The 15,862-nt window shown below is 40.0% G+C and overlaps 1 protein-coding gene across 3 annotated transcripts in view; it reads left to right on the top strand.

Annotated features, from left to right (window-relative positions):
* ABCG2 (ATP binding cassette subfamily G member 2 (Junior blood group)) overlaps positions 1-15,862 on the top strand; it is a 130,934-nt gene that overhangs the window by 60,487 nt on the left and 54,585 nt on the right. Inside the window, exon 1 of one of the 3 annotated variants that reach the window (XM_042935934.1) lies at positions 4,286-4,618. The exons of 1 other annotated variant lie outside the window; for it this stretch is intronic. Coding sequence is in view for 1 of the 2 variants with exons in the window: in XM_042935933.1 (XP_042791867.1) it covers positions 10,513-10,565 (53 nt within the window). In the remaining variant the exon portion in view is untranslated. Of the gene's footprint in view, positions 1-4,285; positions 4,619-10,495; positions 10,566-15,862 lie in introns of those variants that run through there. One more of the 3 variants, XM_042935933.1, reaches the window with a different exon arrangement.

Genomic DNA, 15,862 nt, shown 5'->3' on the forward strand with positions numbered 1-15,862 from the left:
GAGAAAAATAAGTTTAGTTAAATGGTAAAAAGAAAAAGTGCCAGAATGAGAATGCATTCAGTGGGAATTCCAATATCAGGCTCTCTAAATACTGGGCAGTTACTCTTCTCTGGTAATATAAAAAAGGAAGGTTATGAGGTGGAGGGCAGAGAGCAGCAGTCTTAGAAGCTGTGAGTTCCCCATTTACCCTAACTTTTGACCCTGTGCAAACTGGTCTCCTTTCCACCAGGTGACTCACCTGTAAATGAGGAAGGTCATCTTTAGGTTCCTCCCTCCCTATATTTTGTGACCTAAACTACCCAAACAGCAAAACAGAAGGCAGGGCATTTGAAAATGATTAGTGCAGGGGCACCTGGGTGGTTCAGTTGGTTAAGCCAATGACTCTTGGTTTTACGCTCAGGTCATGATCAGGATTCATGGGTTTGAGCTGGATTGTTCAGCCGGGTTTGAGCCCCACGTTGGGCTGTCTGCTCTCAGCACAGAGACCGCTTCAGATCCGCTGTTTCCCTCTTTCTACCCCTCTCCTGCTCGTGCTTGCCTACACGTTTTCTCTCTCTCAGAAATAAATATTAAAAAAAAATAACTAGCCCCAAAATAAAATGCTAACTTATAAGCTAAAATGACTCATTTCTTAACAATGCAATACATTTATGAAATGTTGGCTTTAGTCTGAATTTATCAAATTGATGGCAATGATCAGCTTTAGAGAAATCAGCAAATTGCTATGCTTCTCTCCCTCCACAATTTCCACCTAGAAAAGGAAGAGGCACAAATCACTTCTGGAGAATAGTATAGAAAAGGTAAGCTTCCTGCTCTTACTTCCTTCTGAGTGCAAAAGAGATAGCCCTTAAAGCTTGGTTTTTAGGTGGATCTTTAGAGTGTATTAGAGTGAGATTAGGAATTAATGTAACGTTAGTTAGCACATACACTGACATATCAATACGAAAAAAATCAAACTATTCTAAAAATTGGACTAAAAACAGGCAGAAAGTTTTAATTCTTTTAGTTTTTTTTTTTTTAGCTCTATTTTGGGTGAGGTTATGACTCTAAGTATTGTCATTGTCTTTATACATACATTTTAGTGACTAAAACACTGACATTTCATTGATTTATTTTACTTTTAAACAAAATTATTTTTCCCAATATAAAGGTTGCATATCTGCATGAAACAAATATAGAAAATTACACTAAAATAGAAGGAAAAAAAGAACAGTAATGTCATAACCCAGAAAAATAACACTTTCTTGTATTGCTAGCTATTTTCTAGGTATAAGTTTTTGGTTTGTTTTCATTTTATGTAATTGCAGAATGCTATATTCAACTTATTCTTTTTTTATGTGCTTTTAAAATCAAATTCATGTGTATTTTTTCCATTTTAATAATTCCCCTCTTGGAATTGCCTTCAGAGTTTGCTGGCAACTTTTAAAATCTTTACTGATATCAGTAAAGCTTTATTCTTCAGAGGGCGTTTTTAAATTTTGCAGTTATCAAGAGCCAGCTTTGAAAAATTTTACTCAGCCTTGGCTTAAAGTGACAAATATATTTGTATATGGGTCTTTAAGCATCTTTAAACGGTCTCAAAATTAATCCAAAAAACCAATTTCATCCAAATGTTTGAGCACATCATGGATATATACTTTAAAATCCTTTAAAAGTATACAGTATGGTATTTTTAATATTCTAAAAAATTATGTATAATCAATTCCTCCCTCCCTCTCTTTCTCTCTTTCTTTCTGAAGGAAAGAGAGGAAGCTGGGGAGGAGCAGCGGGAGAGGGAGAGAGAATCTTAAACAGCTCCACCCACAGAGCCCCACCACTGAGAGATCATGACCTGAACTGATATTAAGAGTCCTGCCTCCAACACTATGTTAAACAACAGCAGTGAGAGTGGACATCCCTGTCGTGTTCCTGATCTCAGGCGGAAAGCTCTCAGTTTTTCCCCATTGAGGAGGATATTAGCTGTGGGCTTTTCATAAATGGCTTTTATGATATTTAAGTATGTTCCTTCTATCCCGACTTTCTCGAGGGTTTTTATTAAGAAAGGATGCTGAATTTTGTCAAATGCTTTTTCTGCATCGATTGCCAGGATCATATGGTTCTTATCTTTTCTTTTATTAATGTAATGTATCACATTGATTGATTTGCGAATATTGAACCAGCCCTACAGCCCAGGAATGAATCCCACTTGATCATGGTGAATAATTCTTTTTATGTGCTGTTGAATTCGATTTGCTAGTATCTTGTTGAGAATTTTTGCATCTATATTCATCAGGGATATTGGCCTGTAGTTCTCTTTTTGCTGGGTCTCTCTCTGGTTTGGGAATCAAAGTAATGCTGGCTTCATAGAATGAGTCTGGAAGTTTTCTTTCCCTTCCTATTTTTTGGAACAGCTTGAGAATAGGTATTATCTCTGCTTTAAATGTCTGGTAGAATTCCCCAGGGAAGCCATCTGGTCCTGGACTCATTTGTTGGGAGATTTTTGATAACTGATTCAATTTCTTCACTGGTTATGGGTCTGTTCAAATTTTCTATTTCTTCCTGTTTGAGTTTTGGAAGTGTGTGGGTGCTTAGGAATTCGTCCATTTCTTCCAGGTTGTCCAGAGCCTAAATGTCCATCAATTGAATGGATAAAGAAATTGTGGTTTATATATACAATGGAATACTACTTGGCAATGAGAAAGAATGAAATCTGGCCATTTGTAGCAACGTGGATGGAACTGGAGAGTGTTATGCTAAGTGAAATAAGTCCTACAGAGAAAGACAGATACCATGTTTTCACTCCTATATGGATCCTGAGAAACTTAACAGAAGACCATGGGGGAGGGAAAGGGGGGGGAAGAGAGGGAGGGAGGCAAACCATAACAGACTCTTAAAAACTGGGAATAAACAGGGTTGATGGAGGATAGGAGGGAGGGGAAAGTGGGTGATGGGCATTGAGGAGGGCACCTGTTGGGATGAGCACTAGGTGTTGTATGGAAAACAATCTGACAATAAATTTCATATTTAAAAAAAAAAAAAAAAGAAGAAGAGTCCTGGCTCAACTGACTGAGCCACCCAGGCGCCCCAAATCGATTTCTTATATAGGCTTCCTGGCTAAAACTTGTCTTTTTAAAAATAGAATCCACACCCAACACAGGGCCTGAACTCACAACCTTAAGATCGAGGGTCGCACACTCCACCAACAGAGCCAGCCAGGTGCCCCATAGCTAAAGATTTCAAGCAATGGGTGAAGAATTAGCAGTAATCCCTAGTGTTGCTTTCAATAACGATTTTTGTTTGTAAACGCAAACCGGAAAACAGATGCAAGTACTAATTTCCAAGGGTAGATGCAGTAGGCAAATTTTGGGATAGTCTTATACACTCATAAAGCCTGATAACCAAACTTTTTCTCGAATATGCACACTTTCCGGCTTTTCCACACGAACACTGCTGCAGAGAAGTATTTATTACAGGAGTGTGAAGAATACAATTGAACTGTTCATAATAATATTTTTATTCAAAAATCCGCTCCTCTCCCCCTTAGATTCAGTTCCTGAACTTACTGTCCTGGGGAGCAGGCACCTAATTTCTCAGAAACTCTTTAGATAGCGACCTACTTGCTCTCTGGGTGAGCAACGTGTGTGAGAGACAAAAACCACGGTGTTAGCGTCCCCTGGTGCTTAGGGGCGCGGGACAGACAGTGACCCAATCCAGAGAAGGTATTGATCAGCTTGGGTAGCGTCCTGTGATCACCAGGGCTAACTGCCACTGTCCCTTTGGTACAAGCCCTGGGGAGTTTTGGGTTCAACTCTGCGCTCTCCAGGAGTGTCATCTCCGTGACCAGACCCCGCGGGAGTGTGGCGGTCCGATCCAATGTCCGGCTCTGAGCACACGGAACCAGTTCCCGCCCTCCGCTCGGGCGCCGGGCGGTTAGGACAGCCAGGCAGGCTGCGCCTCTCCTGCTGTCCGCCTGCGGGCACCTACCCCGAGGGAGCCACCGCCCAGCGCTCTCCCCGCCTGCAGCCCGAAGGTAGCGAGGTGGGGCCCGCGTGCGCGCTGCCTGTGTTCGCCTCTTCGCAACCCTTACCCCCGCCCGACCTCGGCCACCCCGACCCGCTGCCAGCCGCCCCTGACCTGCACCGTGCCCTAGAGCGGACGCCTCTCCAGGCCAGCCGCGGCGCATGTGAGTGCGCGGCCCACCGCCAGCGCGCCGACACCATCGGTGGGCTGCCTGCGGCCCGAGCGCGCGGAAAGTAGTCCCGCGGGGAGGGGGAGGAGGAGGGGGGAGGAGGAGGGGGTCTGCCGCGCGCTCCAGCTGTGCCCTGAGTCCTCCGTCGTTACACGAGTCGAGAGCCCGCAGGAGGGAAGTGGGAGTCCTGGACCATCCCGCAGAGTTTCGGAGTCACAGGAAGGAAGCAACCTGGAAAGGAGCCGGGGAGATTTTGGAAAAGCTCTTCAGGATTTAGAAAGCGCAGGACAGATGCTTGATGCCATTGTTAGGAGCTGCTTCCCTAGGGTGTGCTGGAAGGTCTGGCTCACTCAGCTCGGCGTTTATATAAATGATTGTTAGTGCTCCTCCTCTGAGCACACGGACCCTGAGATCGAAGCCCTCGGTTCAGCTGAACCACTATTAACCCGAGTGAGTAAATGGCGAAAGCTACTGGGGATGTTGTGTGGCTTGAGTGGTCCGTGGGGGTATTGCATGTATATTTGGTTGAAAATAGAAAACTGTTCAGTTGAGATGACTAGGTTTGAGTTAGTCCCTCCCACTTTCGTTTGAAAAACGAGTGTGAAATACCAATTGAGAATTCACATCGGTTTTTCAGAAATCCATGTCTTGGTGCAAACGGATTTTGTGTCTGGTGGTGTGTGTTAAGAGCCGGTGGGTGAAACTCTCGTCTTTCTCCAAATGTACGAAACAAGAGTTGATATAAGATGGATAAAAACTTATTGAACATGGAAGTTACTACAAGGTGGGAGAGAAATTTGTTGATATTAGTATTTTTAAAGGGATTAACCAATATATTTTATGTATTTTTCTTATCTTCAGGGCATAAATTTTTGTCCCTAACTTTCTTTGGATGGCTGGCTTTTTAAAGAGCTATTGAGTTCCCTTTTGTAATTTTTTTTCTGTGGATAGTTGATTTTTAATGATTGACTTCAAAAAATTAACCAGCTTATTACAATACTTATTAGAAATAGTACTGAAGAAGTTAGAACAATACAGAAAAATACAAGACCAAAATGTAAATATAGCAGTTAAAAACAAGAACTGTAATGTTGCCTAGTGTTATTTTCTTGCCTAATAGTAAAAATACAAAAGCTCATTCCACTTTTAGAAAAAAATAGATTTATAGTAACAAATATGTATTGGTTATCTTTGTTCCAAACCCTGAGTATTCAGCAAGATTAGGAAACACATTCTTTTGTATTAAGATGCTATTAAAATACACTTAGAGCCAAAATCTGTCTCTGCATTTATTTTTATTAAGCTTCCATGAAGCATTTGAGGTGAGCATAAGTATTACAAGTGGAAAATAAAATACAATCAAGAGTAAAGGGAAGCAGGTTAAAATGGACTTGGACAGATGCTATGCAAATTAAAGTTGCCTCCTGGGAGCCACAATAAAAAGGGATGAATAGTCACACAATTCAATGAGGATAAAGGCGGAAACTTACCAGCTCCTTAGAAAAGCTTTTCTTGGCATTTATTTCTGAGGGAAATGTTTTGTGTTACAGAAGATGCAGAGGGGATTGAAGAACAGCAGTGGGAGAGCAAATGTGTGCCCATCCTAGTAGTCCATGCAGTAGTACATTTACTAGCTGTAGTTGCAATTTTCCTTGCCCTAAGTGTTGTGAGAAGCCCTTGTTGGATGCTGAGACCTTATGGTCATACATGCTGCTGTTTGATGGTTTGGGGTTTATTCAGGGATGAGTCTAGACTTTTTAGAGGGATAGATGGACCTAATGTTCTTCAAGTACCCTGTATTTCTATGTCAGGAGTTTTTGATAGAAGTTTGGCAGCAGATACAGGTTATATCAAGAGGGAAGGCTTATTCTCTGTTGCTTACTGGGGTTATAGGATAGGGTTGCAATTTTTTAGTGAAAATTAAAAAAAACGAATGGCTGTCATCTCTATAGGATATAGGATCTGTAGGTCTGCCTACAGAAAGCTAAAGTTTATCCTTTAAAATATCCATTCTCGGGGCGCCTGGGTGGCTCAGTCGGTTAAGCGTCCGACTTCGGCTCAGGTCATGATCTCGCGGTCCATGAGTTCGAGCCCCGCGGGCTCTGTGCTGACAGCTCAGAGCCTGGAGCCTGTTTCCAATTCTGTGTCTCCCTCTCTCTCTGACCCTCCCCCGTTCATGCTCTCTCTCTGTCTCAAAAATAAACAAACATTGGGGTGCCTGGGTGGCTTGGTCGGTTAAGTGTCCGACTTCGGCTCAGGTCATGATCTCACGGTCCGTGAGTTCGAGCCCCGCGTCGGGCTCTGTGCTGACAGCTCAGAGCCTGGAGCCTGTTTCAGATTCTGTGTCTCCCTCTGTCTCTGCCCCTCCCCTGTTCATGCTCTGTCACTCTCTGTCTCAAAAATAAATAAACGTTAAAAAAAATTAAAAAAAAAAAAACATTAAAACACACACACACACACACACACACACACACACACACAATATCCATTCTCTGTTCACACTAGGTTGTGAACCAGTAATGATAAATTGTCTTGGTGGTTTGGGCCTCATTTCCCACCCCACCGCCCCCCCCCCCCACACACACAGTTTTATGAGAAATAATTCACATATCCTACACAGTTCACCTATTTAAAGTGCACAGTGTGTGGAATCATTTTCATCATCCCCTCCCTTAGAAACCCATTAGCAGTTACTCCCCCTTCTCATGATACCCCCCAGCATAGCTTTTTTTTTTTTTTTTTTGAAGCAAGATATTCTGTTTCACTGAGAGACTGTTACAAAGTGGCTATCTATTTTTTGAGCCACACAGCTTATTTATAGAGATAAATAAAATATCCATTCAGAGAATCATAACATTGAAAGTTAGTACCACACTGGTTGTTGAAACCCAAGGTGAGTGGACGTGAGTAAAGCAAACGAACTGATTTCAATGAAGAAGTTTTGATTTTGACAGAAGGGTACAGTCAAATCTTGGCAGTGTCTGAAACCCCATTGAACAAAGTTTCTTACACTTTTGCTGATCACTAGCCCAATCTCTTTGGGTTTGCAACTAGAAAAAAATTTTACACTTTAGACAAGAGCTGGCTGGAAATCAGTATTTAGGGGCCAGGTAGCAGTAGGTAGCTCTCTGTCATTTCTCTGGTATTATGTTCTCAGAGTTATCTGGAAAGGCAAAACCGGAAGGCTCTAGAAAGTAATAAGCCTATGATCTCCCTCTGGGTCCATTTGAGTGGAGTGTCTTACAAGGTAAGAAGAAAAACTCTCTGACAGGTACCCAAAGTTTAGATACTTTCACACAGGAGGTCCTGCCCTATCTGCTTCCTGACCTGCACAGCCCAACCCTGGCTCCACGCTGACTGTATCCTAGGACAGGGGAGAGAAGGGATAGAAAAGTTGGAGGGACAAAAGAATACTTAGAAAGGGAGAAGAAAATACTTCATTTTGCCCCTTTTATTCAACCATCCTGTATTAATTTGGAATGCCTTAAGACAAGATCATTATCTTCTGGATAAAAGGAAGTGGCCATCAATGGGTGGTTGAGTGCTTTCTCTGTGCAGGTGTTTTTATATTCGTTCTCATTTGATGCTCAGACTAAACCTTCCAGGGAGTATTTCAATCCCATATTTATAGGGGAGGAAGCTGAGAGTTCACTGGGTTACTCATAGTGGGGACAAAAAGACCATATTGAACTTTATTAAAGTTTAGCATGCCTGCCTTCTGTCTCCCTTTCTTTTTGTTTCCCTCCTTTTCTTTCTTTTCATTTCTTTTTTCTTCTCTTTCTTCTTTTATCTTTCTTTTCTTTTTTCTTTCCTTCTTTCTCTTTCTTTCTTTCTTTCTTTCTTTCTTTCTTTCTTTCTTTCTCCTCTCTCTGTCTCACCTGGTAATTTGTTTCACAGTTTACTTACATGTTTACAGAGCAGCTCACTGTAAGTCATGTCGGGGCATAAATTGTTAGGGAGTAGGGAGGCCAGATCTAATTAGGGTCTGATAAATGTCATTCGTTCATTTTCTGCATTTGATGAAAGCACTTCATCTCTCTGGACCACAGTTTCTTCATGGGACCAGAGATCATGTGGATTGGGATGGGAGGGATCTATATTTTATTTAAGGAGTCTAGAAGTGGAATGTGGGGTCAGCTGACATTGCCAGAGTGGTAGTGCAGAGTATCAGGCGTCCTGAGGACATTTCATATTCCTATGTGGCCCATCACTGGGAATGCTAAAGGTATTCCCATTATTATCCTATTATTTTTAAATAATGTTCAAGCTATATTTTACAACATAAGTGTTCTGCCAGTGGAATCATTACTCAGTAAAAGTCTAAAGACCTAGCATCTGGTACGTCAATACTAGCTCATAGCCTCTTATAAAAATTTTTTTTTAAGTTTATTTATTTTGAGAGAGAGAGGGAGAAAGAGAGAATCCCAAGCTGGCTCTGCACTGTCAGCACAGAGCCTGACACGGGGCTCAAACTCACAGCTGTGATATCATGACCTGAGCCGTAACCAAGAGCCAAACCAGGTTAAGTTTGACACTTAACCTACTGAGCCACGTAGTCACCCCAGCATAGCTTCTTCTGTAAAATGGGAATAACTGCCCAATTTGTGAGGGTCAAATGATCCTTATAAAACTTACTATTATTTGGAAACTGTTAAACACTGTCTATATCTGTCTCTCTTTCTATATAAACAATATCTTCAAGATAGAATTTCAGTATGCAACCAATATAAACTTACTGAGATATTTTACATTCTTTTTGTCATATTAAATCTTTGAAATCTGGTGGGTATCCTACATGTACAGCACATCTCAATTCTGACTATGCACATTTCAAGTATTTAGTAGCCACATGTGGCTAGTGGCTGCCATATTGGGTAGCACAAGTCTGCAGCATTAATTAATACATTGGTAGAAGCTGGTTTGGGTGATGCCTTTTCTATTCTGAAAATAATGCTTTTAGTAACTAATAACTTGTTCCTAATACCTACCTGTTACTAATAAAAACAGAAGGAATAAAACTGCAGGAAATGCAAGAATCCAGGAAATAATACTTGTCCATTATTTTAGTGCATACGTACTCTTTGCAAGGAAGTCTAGAGACTGGAGTCTTCGTTCTGCAAACCTACCACCTGACTTTGATTTATAACCTTTCTGATCCATTTATCCTGTTCCATCACATGGGGATACTGTATGTCTTCCCAGTGTACCTCATAATAGTTACCTCAAATAAAACGTGTACTTCAGAAATCATAAAGCAGTAGGCTAATTATAGTTAAAAATCTAATGATATCAGTTCAGTCATACCTAAATCTAATAGTACTATTGATATCATGCCAAATCACTCACCACTTCCATATCAAATCTAAGTTAGGAGTAGAATCCATTTGACACATGCAGCATTGATTTATGCGGATATTACCAGCAACCTAGGGCCAGTTGACCCACTCCAGTTGCGACAGTATAGATCTGGTCTTGCTACTTAGCTGTTCCCTGGAGCTACAGACCACTCATTGTGTTCTGACCTCAGATGTAGATACATATCTCTCCACCCCACCCCACCCCCAGGGAGATATATTCCATCTTACCTGGTAGGATGCTACCCTATCCCAGAGGCAAATTGAAGTGGTTTGAATTTTTCCACAAAAGGCAAATTGCTATGCTTCTCTCCCTCCACAATTTCCACCTAAATAAGGAAGAGGCACAAATCACTTCTGGAGAATAGTTTAGAAAAGGTAAGTTTCCTGCTCTTACTTCTCTTCTCAGTGCGATAGAGATAGCCCTTAAAGCTTGGTTTTTAGGTGGATCTCATTACTCTCATATCATGAATTTCAGCTAATCATAATTATGACAGGGTAACAAGAAAAAGATGTTATTGATGTGTTATCCTTTATAAAACAATGCTTTTGAGAAGGCATTGAAAAGCTGTGATTGGGTTTGCATAGCTCTTGATGAGGTTTTCAAGAACAAAGATGGCATTTTAAGCCTGACATCATGCTTCCATTATAAACATTGAAAAAATTGGGGGTTATTTCATTATTGATTTTAATTTGTTGTTTTGAAATAATTTTTAGGCTTACTGAAAAGTTGCAAAAAAATATGGCACAGAGAGTTTCTGTAACATCTTGTATAACTATAGTAAAATTGTCAAAACTGATAGATTAACATTGGAACAATACTGTAATACTATTAACAAAACTATAGACTTACTTGGATTTCACTGACTTTTCATTATCCTTTTTCCATTCAGGATCCAGTTCCAGGAACTTGTGAAGAGTACTGGTCAGATATCTTATAGAATGCTCCTCAGTTAGTACTTGGTGTTTTCTCATGATTAGATTGAGGTTATGCATTTTGGGGGAAAAAATACCAGAAGGAATCTCAGTACATTTTGTCAGAGGTACATGACATCTTATTGCTGACGTAAACCTTGGTTAAGGTGCTGTTCGCCAGGTCCCCAGTGGAAAGTTATTTTTCTCTTTGTAATTATTAGGTATCTTGGGAGAGAAACCTGGACTATGCAAATACCCGGTTTCTCCTTAGACTTAAATTTGGACTATGCAAATATCTTCTTTCTGCTTAAACTTTGTTCACTAATTTTAACATCCATTGGTGGAACTTGATGTACATTTTACTATGTTGTTCTAATAGTGATTTAAAATTTTTTTCTCCTTCTAAGTTTACTAATTCTTCTTACCCATTTAGTTACTCAACTATTTGTATCAGTAAAAATTCATGGATATTTGTTATTTTATGGGTTATAATTCAATATTGTCATTATTTAATTTACTGCTCAACCTGTTCCAGCCTTGGCCACTAGAACTTTCTTTCAGGTTGGCCTATGTGCCCTTTTGACATACCACCATTCCCCCTGCCTCCTTGCCCAAACTTTAAAGCTTTATCCTTACTTTTTTTTTTTTTAATGTTTATTTGTTTTTGAGAGAGAGAGAGAGAGAGAGAGAAAGAGAGAGAGAGAGAAAGAGAAGGGGAGGGGCAGAGAGAGAGGGAGACAGAAGATCTGAAGTGGGCTCCAAACTGACAGCAGAGAGCCCAATGTGGGGCTCGAACTCACAAACCGCAAGATCATGCCCTGAGCTGAAGTCAGATGCTTAACTGACTGAGTCACCCAGGCACCCCTATCCTTACTTTCTGATACTACAGAATGCTGCAGGCTCAATTTGTATTTTCCATGTCTCAACCCTGGAATCAACCATTTCTCCGAGACATGGGTTCCTCTTTTGGAGAATGTTATTAGAAACCACCATCTGGGCACTAGCTATGTTATTGGGGTTACTCTGGGCTTTTTAAGTTTAATAGATTTGTGACCTAGAAGTGCATGTTTACAAAAAGAATAATGCCTTCAATTTCAAACATTATAGAGGACCTCACTGTAGTTGCCAGTTTGGGTTTAGTCTCATGGGAAATACATAAAATTTTTAGGGTTCAGAGTTTTTTAAAAGTTCCTAGTTTTTCTCAAATGATGACCTGTAAGTGCTTAGAAAACAAACACAGTGAACACGTGAACTTTTATTTATTAGGCTCTGGTAAGAAAGCAGGATTTTTGTTTGTTTTGTTTTTTTAGTTCTGTAGCTTAAAGATATGCATAGGTCATATCTTTGTGATGTGCAAATGTCTTTAAAGAAGTTATGAAGAGAGTAGAGGGTTAACTTTCAGTGGGATCAGAGGGAGTCCTAGGGGTGTTGTCCTGTGATAAGTAGAGGCAGTGCACCAGAAAGATAGGAGATGGATAAAAGATGAGAAAGATAGGTGGATGTGAAGACAGTGCCAGTGTTGGGAGCATGCAGGACTAAGATAGTAGGAAGGACAAGATCATTAGGGGAGAGAAGGTCAAGGGGCTAAAAATTCACTGTAGCTGCCAAGATCCTAAACTTTACAATAGTGTATGACAGTGTCAATCCATAAATGCCTCTTGGAAAACAGTTTATATTTGGATGCTCAGTCAAATGTGGGTCTGTAGCGTTTTGTTAAAAAATAAAAGAATAATACATTATTGCATGATGAAGACCCCAAGACACTGGGGGTGGGGGATTGTCATCCACAAGTCTTACTTATGGTTCTCAGGTTTTTTTTAAAGATTTTATTTTTAAATAATCTCTATACCCAATGTGGGGCTCAAACCCTTAACTCCGAGATCCAGAGTCACATGCTGTACCAGCTGACCCAGCCAGGTGCTCCTCACTCTGTTTTTAACCAAAGGTAGCTATCTCTCTCTCAGCTATCTCACAGGCATCTAAAACTTAACTGCATTGAACAGAGTCTTTGAGGTTTTTTTAAATTTTTAAAAAAATTTTTAATGTTTATTTTTGAGAGAGAGAGACAGAGTGTGAGTGGCGGAGGGGCAGAGAGAGAGGGAGACACAGAATCTGAAGCAGGCTCCAGGCTGTGTCAGCACGGAGCCTGATGTGGGGCCCAAATCCACAAACCACGAGATCATGACCTGAGCCCAAGTTGGACACTTAACTGATTGAGCCACCCAGGCGCCCCGAGTCTTTGAGTTTTTGATGTCCCCTCTGTCATTACCCAGCTCATCTCCTTGTCCAAGTATGTTTTACCTAGTTTCTGCACTAGCCACCTAATGGCCCTTGCTGCTGCATTTGCCACACAGTGCTGCCAGAGTGGTCATTTAAAAACATAGTTAGATCTGTAGTCCTGCTTCTAAGGCCTCAGTGGGGTCTAATTGGTTGTACAGACCTTCCATGATGGGGTCTCTTCCTCTCTGGCTGATCTTGTCCTTCATGCCATGTTTCCCAGATCACTCTGCTGTGATGCTGTGGGGGCCTAGAGTGCCAGACTGGGATTGTTTCCTTGTCCTGAAGACTTCAGCGATCTGATTCTAACTCTCTGTTACTGAGTAGCCTTTGGACCTGAATATAGTGTCAACATTGGATGGTTCAAAGTGGATGTGTCAAATCAGATAACATTAAAATCCATTGATTGATACTTTCGAAATGCAAGGGATGATTTATGGAAGTTAAAATTCAGATTTTAAGTTCCCTTTCTAACAGTGCTCAATACCCTGCTAGCTTCTGCTTTCTGTCCATTCATAAGTTTTGTAATGATCACCTGACAGTGACTTGAGACTCCTAACTCCTTGTCAGGATTTAATCTCTTGGCATTATAGTAAATGTTTGCAGGAGGTATGTGCTTAGATAGCATGTCCTTATGCCTATGAGGCAGAGTTGAAAACTCTCCATTTACTAGTATTATCCCTAGGAAAAAAATGTAAGAGGACGGCACTGAATTCTTGACCTGAGGCTACTCTGGCTTCTCCCAGCATGAGCAATAGTTATGACTGTGGACAGGTGTCTGGCTGAGAACTTTAGAATTAACTTGTGTGCTTTTCTTATCTATGTGCAGTTTCCATTGTGTTATGCATTCCGCTTATAGTAGACTATCAGATTATGAGTGTAGTAAAGAGTAAAATAGAGAAGAATGGTATTTTAAATGCAGGTTATCATTCTTATAATAGATATGCCAGCATCTATGGCAGGAGACTGTTTAAACTTTTTAAAAAAGTAAAAATGTGGCTTCACTAGTTGGAAAACCATAAGGAGAGTAAAGATGACACAGGTAAACCGCCAGAAAAGGGACAGCTGAAAAGTGGAAAAGAATCTCATTAAAGCCCCTCAGTCATGTGTGAAAGAGCTTTTCCACCTGGCTAAGGGACATAATCAAGCCAGATAACAGAGTAGGCTGGGTTCAGGTGAATTTTTAAGCCATTTGGATACTTCTTTTATTTTTATTATATTGTTATACCCATTATCAACAGTGTATTTATAATTCAATTCATATTTTGTGTATCTGGTTGTAAATTTTATATCATCTAATTTCACACTTAATATAAATCCATTTGATTTGAATATGGTGATGTGTGTGTATGTGCTGTGTGCACACTTTAGTTCTATGGGCCTTGGGAAACTGACTTTACAAATATCATATATAGACATAAATGTGTAAGGCTTATTTTTTTGCACAGTAATATATACATGCCTCTTGTTTATTAAATCACTGGTTTCAATGTTACGTTAAGGTATTTGCAGACGAATTTCAGAACAGAATTAAAATATTGTTAAAATTGCAGCTTAATAAATGTTTTTGCAGTGGGTCTAGGACACAGAAAGGGATAAGAACCCAATTAGGACCAGCAGATGCTCTGGAAGAAAGGAAGCAGCAGCAAGTTGGGAAGACGATTTTTGTGATAAGGAAATCTAGAGGTGATTTAGGTTGTTTTTTATATATAAAAGAAGATAAGGCTAATTCACTGGTAGCAACACATATGCTCAGAAAGCTTCTGAACATAGGGAAATATTAATGTTTACTTGGAAGCAGTTTCTTTTGGTGACCCATCTAAACTCAGTATATGATATTAACTGGAGACCCAGCACTTTGAAGTTAACATGGTACTGAGGTTGTTGTATTTTCTTTATTTTATGATCATTAGTATATATTTTTTGTTTCATCTTGGAGTAATGCATTGTTCCAAATGGTGTTAGAAAAAAAAAGTTTGTTGTTGTTGTTGTTGTTGTTGTTGTTGTTGTTGTGTGTGTGTGTGTGTGTGTGTGTGATGTGCTTTAGCTGGATGGTATGCCTAGGTTATACCTGTCTAATCTCTTGATTTGTGACTCAGGAGAATTTCTGAAGCCAAGCCGTCTCTCTGAGGAAGATTGTTGGAATCCTAATGAGGAACTGAGCAGCTTCTAGACAGTATGAATCACAAACTTAATCCTATCACAATGAAGGCGCTTTGTATGCACACCCTTCTAAAATGTGATTGTATTGATAAGTTTTAACCATCTGCCTTGTATGGGCATAGATTATCTTTCTTGGGCACTTTAGTTCCAGTTGGTGCCTTTTATTAGTAGAAAAATCTCAAAAAATCTCTTAAAAATTTCCATCTTGAGCCAATGTCCTATTTAGATTTGGTATGTTATTTGATTGTCTTAATAAGTCTTAGGAAAGGATTAGTGGCTTCCTCAGTGCTAAACATTAAATGAGGATGACTGTAGAAGTGATTGCTGGCATTAGAACTGGCATATTTTGGCTTCTGAAGACATGGGGAGATAGCTTAAGAAGTTTATAAAGTCAAGATGTAAAGTTTATAGATTACTTGTACCTTATACCTTTGCTTTCACTGCTTTAAGAGAATAGGATTTTGGCTAATTATTACCATTCATTGTGTTCACAGATTAAAACTAAGCTATTTACCTTTAATTTCCTGAGTGCCAGTCTTTAGGTGTTTTCCTACTTTACCAGTTACCAAAATTGAATGGAGTGTTATACATGTGATGACAATAGAGCAGATTCTGGGTGCAGAAACAATTACTCAGCTCTTCCTTTGTTTTTTAGCTGTTTTACTATGATATGCCTAGGTTGGTTTTCTTTTATTTATCCTGCTTTGATGTTCCTCGAGCTTCTTCAGTTTGTGGCTTGAGACCCTCATCAGTTTTAGAAAATACATGGTTAGTATTTCTTAAAATGTTGATTCTACTACAGTTTTTCCACTTTGAGGTCTCCAGTTACATGTATGCCAGACCTTTTTCATCATATCCCATATATTTCTTAGACTCTTTTATGTAGGTTTCATCTTTTTCAATCTGGAGGACCTCCCTCCACACACACACACCATATTGATAATTTTCATCCATGTTTCAAACTAGATGTTTGCTGCATATGAGT

Source organism: Panthera leo, chromosome B1 (assembly GCF_018350215.1).
Source record: "Panthera leo isolate Ple1 chromosome B1, P.leo_Ple1_pat1.1, whole genome shotgun sequence".
NCBI classification, from domain to species: domain Eukaryota; kingdom Metazoa; phylum Chordata; class Mammalia; order Carnivora; family Felidae; genus Panthera; species Panthera leo.